The following is an 11,407-nucleotide window of genomic DNA, read 5'->3' as shown; positions in this document are numbered from 1 at the left end:
TAACTGGTTTTGCTGCCACCAAGTCAACTGGCTATTTCTTTCATCTAATGTTGATAAGATGTAAGTAATGCTAGAACTTTTCACGAGCAACCACCTTTATCTGCATATTCATAGAATTACTAGCCGTTCCAATTTTCAATAAATGAATGTCTCATTCATTGATAATTTCTCGAACAAATTGAAATTGAATATCAACATGCTTGGTCGGGCATGATGGATTTGGTTCTTGGACAAACAAACAGCACTGTGGTTATCACAAAACACCTCTACATGTTTTTTTTAGCAATACGTAAGTCATTAACGAAAGCATGCATCCAAATAGCTTTTTTAAAAGCTTTAATGAGTGTCATATACTCTGCTTCAATGGTAGACAATGCAACACTAGACTGCAAAGTTGAACGCCAGCAAACACATCCACCAATCATAGTGAATTGATTGGAGTGTGGAACGAAACATTTCTTATAAGAGTGTGAAAACTTCTCCATAACATACACGTTTTAAAATCTAGTGTGGAACGAAACATTTCTTATAAGAGTGTGAAAACTTCTCCATAACATACACGTTTTAAAATCTTGGAAGAAAACTAGAAAGAAAACCAAATGAAAATATAAAAAGATAATTTTACTTGTGACACGTATAGTTTAATGAAACATTCTTATTATTCAACCATGCATCGAAGTAAAGGGCAAGAATGGTAAACAACAAAAACATCACTTTTATTCATTAATATATCAAATACATCGAAGTAAAGGGCAAGAATGGTAAACAACAAAAACATCACTTTTATTCATTAATATATCAAATACAGAGAATCGAAGTACAGAGCTACTTAAGAACACACTTTTATTGACTTATATCATGCATAACGATAGGAGTAGCTTGTTATAGAACAGCAATAGAAAACAAGGCAATAGCTTTAGAACCCCGCCATACGCTCAAAGAAGCCATCAAATCAAATAGAGATGCTGTTTGGAATACCTCTACCGGTGAGGCCTTCGGTGCTAGATGGAAGAAGCAAAGTGTATGGCATATTAACAGGCCCACTTCGATTTTTGAGGTTCACATCTCTATTCCTTTCCATGATTCTATTCTCAACTTCAAATACTTGTTTCCCGAAGTTCTCAAAGGCATCTAATGCGGCTTTGTCCGATGTCCACTCAATGCTAGCTCTTTGTCCGAGATAAACTTCATCAGAAGCATGCCTTGACAAGATTTCAATAAGCGAAACACCAAGAAGTGTTTGAAGTTGTGAATTGATGGTTCTAAGGAAAGCCTTCTCAGGCTTTGATTCAAGCTCTTTGTACTCGGAACTTCCCACTTCCGGCATGAACCGGCGGCTTATAGTTGGTCTATTGGGAATATAGCCTCCGTAAGGGTATTGTCCAAAGTTGACGGCTGCATGGAGAGCTGAAGAAATCCATATGATGATGGTACAACTTTCAACTAGATCATTAATGGATTGCATCTTCGGCCACCATGCTTCGTTCTTCTTATCGGCGTGACCTTTTTCTCGTGCTTCCTTCCACCACGATTGGAGTTCAACGTCGTTTTGAATTGCCTCGTCGTCTTTGTAGTATAGCGAGCAATAGTTTGCGACCCATGTTTTGATTATCGACCAAATCTCAAGCCCATCGACAGCAAATGGATAGTCCTCTATTAATAACCGAAGTCCGTGTGGGGCACTTGCATCCTGAACCGCCACACCTCTACAAAAATCAAGGGAAAGAATGATGTTAAAGATCGTTGGATGAGGAGTCCAACATCGGCTAATTAAGGAAGGAATACATCTCCATTGGTACGAGGCCTTTTGGGAAAACAAAAAGTAAAGCCACGAGAGCTTGTTCTCAAAGTGGACAATATTATATTATTATGGAGGGTCGTGATTCCTAACAGATGTACCATCTTTGTTGTACGATTAAAATAGCTCCAAAGAAAATCAAAATGGTGATTTACCTCTTGATGAGATCAGCAGGCAAGGCTTGTTCTACGAAATTCCAATCCTTGTATATGTAAGAAGACAACTCCAGGGCGTATTTTGCTTGAAAATGAGTGGATTCGAGTAATCCATCGCCATTAACGAGGACTTGTCTTGCAAATGCATTTATAAACATAGTGTCCTTGTAATGAGGAACGAGCAGCTTATGAATGGGATGAACCACACTCAAATGTCTATGTGTTGCAATCACGAAAGGCTCTTGTACAGCGTGAGTATTCAACCTGTAATAGTTTTGTAAGATTAGAGCGTTCAAATTAGTAGCGTTTAACGGTTATTTTGAAGAGTCAGTTCATATACCAGTGGCTGATAAGCTGATGGTAGCCAGCATCATTTACAACCACATAAGCCTTAGCCAATTGCCATATGGACTTTTGGACTCCTCCTTCAGCTGGAAAGTACTGTTTACTAACAGCACCAAATTGATCGCCTTGAGGGTGTGGCAAGCTTAGCTCAATCACCAACGGCTTCAAAGTGCCATCAGCTTTCAAAAGGAGTATTGTCCTTGTGGCGTATGTTTTGGTGGATGTTCCATTGATTTTCCTAAGAAATGGCATCAATGAATCATGGTGATCCAATATGAACAATCTCTTCTCATTCAATGCCTGCATGGATTCAAGAATTATACCCATGAGTTGCATTATACAACAATATTAATTGAAAAGAAAAAAATAAAGAGAAGAACATATTACCTCTTCAACCGAAAGTCCTTCTAACCCGAATTTTATGTCTTCTTCTTTTATCTTGCTATTTTGATCTCCGTAGAGTTCGGGGTCAAGCTTGCTCACGGGAGGAAATTCCTAGAAAGATTAAAACGAAAACTTATTTATTTAAAATAAAATTTAGTGGGTAGAGATGAACTTAGAAATAGAACTTCGAGATTACCTCAAGACGACGAATCATTACAGGGTTAACTCCGGCAAGCATTTCTCTAGCAAATTCTTCGTCTGTCTGCCATGCGTTCTTGTCCTCTATTTTCAATTATTATACGAAAAAGTTACTTAACTATGAAATTCAAAATCTCTCCGTTCTATCATGCTATTCCATAAGGGGAAAAAAAAGGTAGTATCTAATAACTCTCGGTCTCTGTTACCTTTCACAACTCGTGGACGAGAGAATTTGAGAAATCGTTGATCACTTTCGGTCCTCAGAAGTTCTTGGAACATGGGTGGTGTGAAACCCTTGGTGAGATTCCTAAACACATCCACTGGTACGGGAAATCCTCCTTCATAAAGATCATGAACATCTTGGAATTTGTCAAACTCGCCCGGAGTTAAGTTTATTAGGTTTACAAGCTCTGGTTGGACGTTTGAAGCAAGTGATTTCAAAGCAAAGCCAAGAAAATCTGACAACTTCAAGTGACCAAAGTTCTCATCTCTAGGTACGTAAATGGTTAATCCCAAGATTGATGACAATCTCGTCTCGTAGTTGGAATCTGAAAAATTAATAACATTGAATTGGATAATTATATATCATAATGTTTATGGTACAAAAATCTTATAAGAATCAATCTCAAGAAGATGTGAAAAGGATATGATTTAAAATTTCAAAATAATTATTACTAATCTTACCCTTTCTAGATCGTGGTCTCCCGGTTCTTCCACGGCGCGGGTAAGGGAATTGGCTCCCTCCAAGAATGGGACGGGCATCTTTACCTGGTTCAGAAAGGTCGTTGTAGACATCATAGTCATAGATTCTATCCCATTCCTTACGTTCTCCCGTTCCATCTCCTCTAAGGGTCGACAGTTCTTCCTCTCTATACTTGCGAAGAGGATTTGGTGTCTCGCTTGGAAGATATGTCTATGTACGAAAATCAATAGATTAGGAATAAAGAAATGCCTTGAAATAGAGCGAGAAGAGAGGGTAAAACGAAAATATTACCTTGTTGGCAAAGAAAATACGATCTTTCTTGTATCTTCCAGAAGGGTAAACCCAGGAGTTGCAATCGAAATGGACGGTTCCAAAGCCGGGAACATCCTCGAGAGCGAGGGACTTGAGGAAGAACTCACTTGTATGTCCATTTTTGATGAAGAAAGCTCCGGGGAATCCGAAGTCATCTTCCCAAGTAAAGTTGACTTGAAACACCGATTCTCCGGCAAACAATGGTGGGAGTGAAGTGAGCCACCTCTCTAGAAACGCGTTGTTCCCAAGTTTCCCTCGCGAGTCATTTGCTGTGGAATTCATTCATTACAACAAGGCCACCAAATAGAGACAGAAAAAAAAAAGAGAGAGTTTAGAGAAAGAGAGATGTTACAAGCATGAGTGGCGCTGATGAGCTGAAGAGAAACGCCGCCGCCCAACAGCTCGGTGAAGCTATCAAGAACAGAGGAATGGAACTCAGTGAAATCCAACACATTGCTTCGCATAAGAATGACTTTTCCTTTGATCTTCTTGCCACCAAGGTTGGTGACGCGGTCTACAATGTTACCACCGGCACCGATAACGGAGCCGGCAAGATCTCCGGTGGTATTCAGAGCTCCCTCTATGATATTCTTTCCAATTCCAAACATTTTGGCTCTCTTTTTCTTTGTGTTAGTTGTAGTTGATAGGAGAAGCTGGTGTGAGTGTGAGGATCAATCAATGTTGCTCTTCTATTTATAGCACAACAAAACACTGTGCTCTCTCTCTCTCTCTCTCTCTCTCTCTCACCTGCCCGATAAGCTTAATGAAAATAAAAATACACCCACGTTAACCTCATTATCAACGTCCAATGATTCACATTCAAAAAATATTAGTTTCACAATCACCTTGGGGATTGAGTTTCAACAAAGTGCCACGAGAGAAATTTGTTTAGAAAACTCATTTTTCACATCTTTTAAACGTGTTTACTTAAAAGAAAAAAAAGTAACAATCTACCTTTCTACTTACTCAGAGTTGCTACTAATGTCTAATGATCTGTTAAAATACTGAATATAACACTTAAAAGAAAATCTATCTATAATATAAAGGTTAGATTGAAAACATTTAAAACATCTTGTATCTTTAAAAAAAACACAATCATGATTTTACGTGTTAAATAGGAAATACTGAAGTTTAAGAAAATAAAAATAAATACAAAATAATTTAAATCAAAACTAGGAATTTAAATGTGCATTTACCCTATGCACGTGTCATAGTCTTTGCTCGCGATGTCGTTGTCATCCAGACATGGGCGCCTTGTCTTTACTTAAAAAAATGACGTAACACACAGCTTGAGTATTTTGAAGAATACTAGTAAATGACCCCACTATAGGGGTCATGCTAAATGCAATCACATGCAAATATGCTCTTGGACCTATCTTTATCTCATCTCATACTAGGGGTGAACTCCAGCCCGAACTACTATGGATGTGGAGTACTTCCCTACACACGATCCACCCGATTTTCTACGCTATTTTTCAATTTGTTTTCTCTCTCCTTCCCGCGACTATTTTATTATTTATTTATTTTTTTATTTTTTGCTAGTTTAAATTTTGTATTTAATAAATTGAATTGTTTAGATATTTTAATTTTTATTTAATTAGTCTTCGATAAATATATTTTTAAATTTACGAATGTAACCGTAGCTACTCGATACAAAATTTAAAGTCTAAAATTTTTAAACATACGAAAAAATTATTTGATTAAAAATTAAAATTCGAAGAAATTATTAGATAGTTTAAAAAAAATTATTGATATTTGAGATATTTATGACTGTCTTTTTCAAGAAAAAATTTGAATTTTCTATTGGATCTATGCATCAAGAAAGTTATCGAAGATCTATTTTAAAAATGTTTTTTAATCGATACTTTTCAAAAATCAATTACAAAAAGAACACACTTCTAGAAACTATTTTTTTAAATGCTTGAAAAAGTGTTTGCAAAATTTAATTAAATATTTATTTTTTTTTAAGTTAAATTAAAAAATCAACATTCAATATCAACTTCAAATTAATTTTTTTTATTACAAATCTTAAACTTCCAATTTTGTCTAATAAAATCATCCATTTTTAATAAAAATAAAAAATTTACAAACTAAATTTATAATTTTGAAAGTAAAAAAAAAATCAAATAGATTAAAAAAATGATCTTAGTTTTGTTAATTTGTTCGTAACTAAGCGAATTCAAAAGTTGATAGTTTGATCTTTCAACTGGATGGTCGAAAAAATTAAAACTGTTGGATGATGAAAGTCCCACATCGGCTAATTTAGGGAATGATCATGGGTTTATAAGTGAGCAATACTAACTCCATTGGTATGAGGCCTTTTGGGAACTTATGCTCAAAGTGGACAATATCATACCATTGTGGAGAGTCGTGTTCCTCTAACATGGTATCAGAGCCATGCCCTAAACTTAGCCGTGCCAATAGATTGGCAAATCCTCGAATGTCCAACAAAGGACTCCAAAAAAGGAAAAAGGAGTCAAGCCTCCTTGAAGGTACGAAGGTAGTTCGAAGGTATGAAAGCAGTCAAAAATGACTAAGACTCCAAAGGAGTCGAGCCTCGATTAAGGGGAGGCGGGAGGTGTTGGATGATGAAAGTCCCACATCCCCTAATTTAGGGAATGATCATGGGTTTATAAGTGAGGAATACTAACTTCATTGGTATGAGGCCTTTTGGGAACTTATGCTCAAAGTGGACAATATCATACCATTGTGATACCATGAGAGTCGTGTTCGTCTAACAAAAACAACCCATTTTAAATAAGCTATATATTTTTTTAAAAAAGAAAGTTATTGTCTTATGCCTTATCCTAAGCAATCCACTCAAGATTCTACATCTCCAATAAAAAATTTACATGTGATCTTATCAATAACTGTTGGAGTCCTTGCAACAATAATACAATACAATATAATATTATCACGATCTGCACGCTTGTGTTCTGAATTAATAATTTTATTGGTATTATTAAACAATTAATTTTTTTAATTCAAAATGGAAACGAAAAAAAAGATTATGTTGTCGGTTGGTTTATTGACAAGAAAAATGTTTTTTTTTAGTTCGTGCAAAAATAATAATAATAAGCCTTTGATTTACTGGAGAAAGATGTCACTTGTGTTGGATGATGAAAGTTCCACATGGGCTAATAATGTAGCGAAGGATATGAGTTTATAATTAATGAATATTCATTAGGCCTTTTCAGAAAGCCCAAAGCAAAACTATGTGAGCTTATATTCAAAGTGGACAATATCATATCATTGTGGAGAGTCGTGTTCGTCTAACATGGTATTAAAGTCATGCCCTAACTTAGTTGTGTCAATAGATTGGTAAATCCTCAAGCCATACAAAAAGACTCCAAAAGAATAGGAGTCAAGCGACTACACCTCCCCTTAATCGAGGTTCGACTCCTTTGGAGTCTTAGTCGTGTTAATAATCATATTTTTTTTTCAATACAAATTAGGTCTAATTCACTCGAACTCGATCAATCACGAACAAACTTACCAAACATTCTCAAATTGAATAAAAACTCACTTCTTTATCATAAATAAACTCATCAATCACACAAATTCAATATTAAATCATTTATTTAACAAATTAATTTTCTAACACTAAAATATTATTGATATAAATATGAATGATAAGATTAAAAAAAATATATGAATCAATCATGTACATCAAAAGTTTATTGGATCTTCAATAATATATTTTGTTTGCGATCATAATTTAATTAATATAAATTATGTACTCAACTCGTATTTTAATAATTTTCTTTTAAATATATTTAAATATATGGTTGTTGATCACATGGGTAAATATGCTCGAATATTTATTATTATTGTTATTATTAATTTATTCATATAACGTGGCAATGATCATTTTAAGTAGATAATAGTTTCAGGGGGAGGGAATATTTAAATAAAGGGATATGGCAAGTGGAATATTTTCAATAATTTTTTATTTATTTTAATCTGTACGAATTTTAAATTCATTATATATTTAATTTGAATGTTGGGGACCATTGTGACTAAAGACGTTGAATATATTTAAAACAACGTGATTCACGTCAATAATTGTCATTAAGTTATATATATATATATAATATTATTCTACCATTTTATATAATTTAGAGATAAGTATTTCAAATGTGGATAATTTTATTAAAAAATCTTTAATGTTTTTAATAAAAAATTATGTGACAACCACCTTCGATAGTTAATTTTAAGGATTTTTTTTTGTTTGAAAGTATCATTTATATTTCGTAAATTTTAAGGATTTTTTTTTGTTTGGAAGTATATTTATATTTTGTTAAATTTTATGCTTGAATTTCAGTTTTATTTGGTATTTTGAATTCAATTTTATACCTAAGTTTTTAGTTTAATTTTCATTTGTTTTTTAGGTTTCTAAATGTTATAATTTTATCTAGGAGTTTTGAGTTTAGTTTTGATAGGATCCACAATTTTAAATGTTTATACATTAATTTTGTTCTTAATTTGTATTTAATTCTTAATTTGAGGACTAGGTTAGGTTGATCTTTTGGAATGATCTTCAATCAAGGTCCTCGCTCCCTTCATACGTCTTGTAGCTTCATCTAAGTGGGTTTGGGCTACGTCGTTGTGCTCTTGCCCCACCTCTTGGCAAAGTAGGCTGATGGGCACGACCTCGACCTTACTCTCATCTGATTTAAAGAAGAAAAAGAAAAAGGGGGTAAGTTTCCTCAATGTGTGGAGAACCAAAAATCCTGAGATAAACGACTATGTTATGTGGCTCTCCCAAATCGCGTTGAGTTGGGTTAGGTTGAAGTAATTTTTTTGATCAACCTAAAAGGTTCAGTTTGGTTGGATTGATACTCAAAAATGTTAAAATATTGAGTTGTTATTTATTGACAGCTTCCTTTTAGAGATCTCGATATGGCATGCCATACCGATCGTATTAATCCTAAATATGGAGGGTACCCTACACCTTTAGCAAGGGCATCTTTTGGAAGAGACGAAAAGGCATCAGTACATAAAAATAAACAAATTAATGGACAAAGGGTCACCATAATGAATGTCCTAAGTAGAATCCCCATTAATAAACATTTGAGAAACATTCATGAGAATATTTATTTTACCAAACTATAGTTATGTAAGTTTGTACTTCAAATTTAATTCAATTTCAATTACCTTTTCATTTTTTTTTAAAGGAATATGACGAACAAAATTTCTATCACTTTAAATCAACTCGATTGGTTATTAAGTGTATGTTCGATGAAATATTTAGAGCGAAAACAAATGAAAACATGTAAATTGCAAATTTATAGGTTTTAGAAAAATACGTTTTAGAAACTAATTTATCTAAATTCATTAAGGATCATGAAACTCGTTAAACAAATATCTCGGGTCTATAAACAAAGTAAAAGGTCTAATATAGTTCAGAGTAAATAAGTGAAATGATTCGTAAAGACGATCAATACATTAAGACAATCTCCAAGTATATTTTGGAAAGAGGAGTATTGAAAATACTTAGTAAGTAACCTCTTGTCGAAATTCGATATACATGCACACATGAAAATATAAAGCAAATCGAAGAATCGAAAACCATTCAAAATGGGTCAACCAAAATATGACCAACTAGCATGTGGTTCGATAAACCAAAACTCTGGCCAATCAGCCTATGACCAAGAACAAAAATGTGAACCGACCTACCTCTACTTTTTTTTTTTTATTATTATTATTATTGGTAATTACTACAATTTCATTTAGAAATATCGGGTTGAGGATGGCTGGGAGGGAGTGGCTAATTTAGGGAATGATAATAGATTTATAAGTAGGAATACGAGGCCTTTTAGAGAATACCAAAGCAGAGCTTATGCTAAGAGTAGACAATAGTAGAGATTCGTGATTCCTAACATGGTATCAAAGTCAAGTCAATAGAATCCTTAAATGTCGAACAAAGAATTTGTGAGTCTCAAAGGTGTAGTTAAAAGTTGTTGGATGATGAAAGTCCCACATCGGTTAATTTAGGGAATGGTCATGGGTTTATAGTCTAAGAATACACTCTCCATTGGTATGAGGCCTTTTGGGGAAGCCCAAAGCAAAGCCATGAGAGCTTATGCTCAAAGTGGACAATATCATACCATTGTGGAGAGTCGTGTTCGTCTAACAAAAGTAACTCAAGTGTCAAACAAAGGGTGTACTTTGTTCAAGGACTCCAGTCGAGCCACGATGGTTACCCAAATCAATGTATCTCATTTCTAGCAAACAATTATCTTCCAAATCAAAATGCTAAAACGTGCTACAACAGTTGTTACATAAAGATATTGAATCAACGCATAGAATCATAAATTAAAATGCCAGAAAAAGGCATCAAACTAAAAGTCAGGCTGGCCACATGCATGAGGTCTCCCAACTGACAATGATTTGGTTGTGTTAAAACGTCCATAATTAGCCTCGACCTAACCAATCCTATATCATAAGAATAAATTAGAGATGTTAATAATGCGGGGATGAAGTATTGTCGGTTTGTCAATATTGTCTAATGCCCTCAATTAACATATTATAGGTTTCATTTAACATATTTGGTAATAAGATAAAGATTGTGGTAGGAAAGTCCTACCTTACCTCAGCTCATTTAGGGAAAGATCATGCGTTTATAATCAAAGAATACTATATCTATTGGTTTGAGGTCTTTTGGGGAAGCTCAAAACAAAGCAGGTTATGCTCAAAGTGGACAATATCATATCATCGTGGAGAGTCGTGTTTTTTTAACAAAGGTGACTGAAAATTGAGCTTGTTACTTTTATGGGTCGATAAAACACTCACTATTTTTATACTCACCTCTTTTCCCTTTCATTTTAACGTGTTCATAGGCTGTCACTATTTTTATACTCTCCTCTTTTCCCTTTCATTTTAACGTGTTCACAAGCTGTCGATCGAGGTAGAGAAGCGTTCAAGAGCTGCATAACTACAGAAGAGCCATTCTAGAGTGTTAGTTTGTCTTGTACTTTCAGTCCGAGAGTCGTTCTAGAGTGTTAGTCCATATTGTACTTTTAGTCTGTTCTAGAGCTGCGTAAGGTGTTTGCAAGCATTCAAGAGCTATTACACTACCCCGTGTCTAACTATGGTATCATTTATAATAGTCTAAGCCCATCGCTACTAGATATTCTTCGTTATGGTTAAATACGTATTGTCATCAGCCTCACAATTTTTAAAACACGTCTACTACGGAGAGATTTTCACACTCTTATAAAAAAGATGTTTCATTCCTTTCTTCAATCGACATTCGATCTCACAATTTGTCATTTAAAAAAAAAATTGAATTTGTTTTTCCTACATTATATGAGCATGAGAACAATTTTCTTCTCATAGCTCTCGAGTTGTATAGTAAAGTCGTACGACATTGCTATTTGTGTCATCTACGGGTTCCACCGACTAGACTAAAAAGTGATATAGTCGATATAAATGTGAGTCCCAATCGGGTTGGGCTCGTTGAGGGATAAATGCTCTGTTGCTATCAAAACAAAACATTTGTTGGCAATA

The 11,407-nt window shown here is 34.4% G+C and overlaps 1 protein-coding gene across 1 annotated transcript; it reads right to left on the bottom strand.

Annotated features, from left to right (window-relative positions):
- Positions 1-885: 885 nt before the first annotated feature.
- On the bottom strand, positions 886-4,567 carry LOC111493537 (linoleate 9S-lipoxygenase 6-like). Its single transcript, XM_023143253.1, has 9 exons — positions 4,248-4,567; positions 3,875-4,164; positions 3,565-3,793; positions 3,087-3,428; positions 2,879-2,964; positions 2,686-2,793; positions 2,294-2,598; positions 1,954-2,217; positions 886-1,706 (listed from the first exon to the last, which is right to left on the bottom strand). The coding sequence occupies exons 1-9, from the start codon at positions 4,501-4,503 to the stop codon at positions 953-955; spliced, it is 2,634 nt and encodes an 877-aa protein (XP_022999021.1). The 5' UTR covers positions 4,504-4,567; the 3' UTR covers positions 886-952.
- Positions 4,568-11,407: the final 6,840 nt, after the last annotated feature.

Source organism: Cucurbita maxima, unplaced genomic scaffold (genome assembly GCF_002738345.1).
Source record: "Cucurbita maxima cultivar Rimu unplaced genomic scaffold, Cmax_1.0 Cma_Scf00019, whole genome shotgun sequence".
NCBI classification, from domain to species: Eukaryota; Viridiplantae; Streptophyta; class Magnoliopsida; order Cucurbitales; family Cucurbitaceae; genus Cucurbita; species Cucurbita maxima.
Note: the sequence above shows the minus strand (reverse complement) of the source record. Positions and strands in the feature narration are given on the sequence as shown.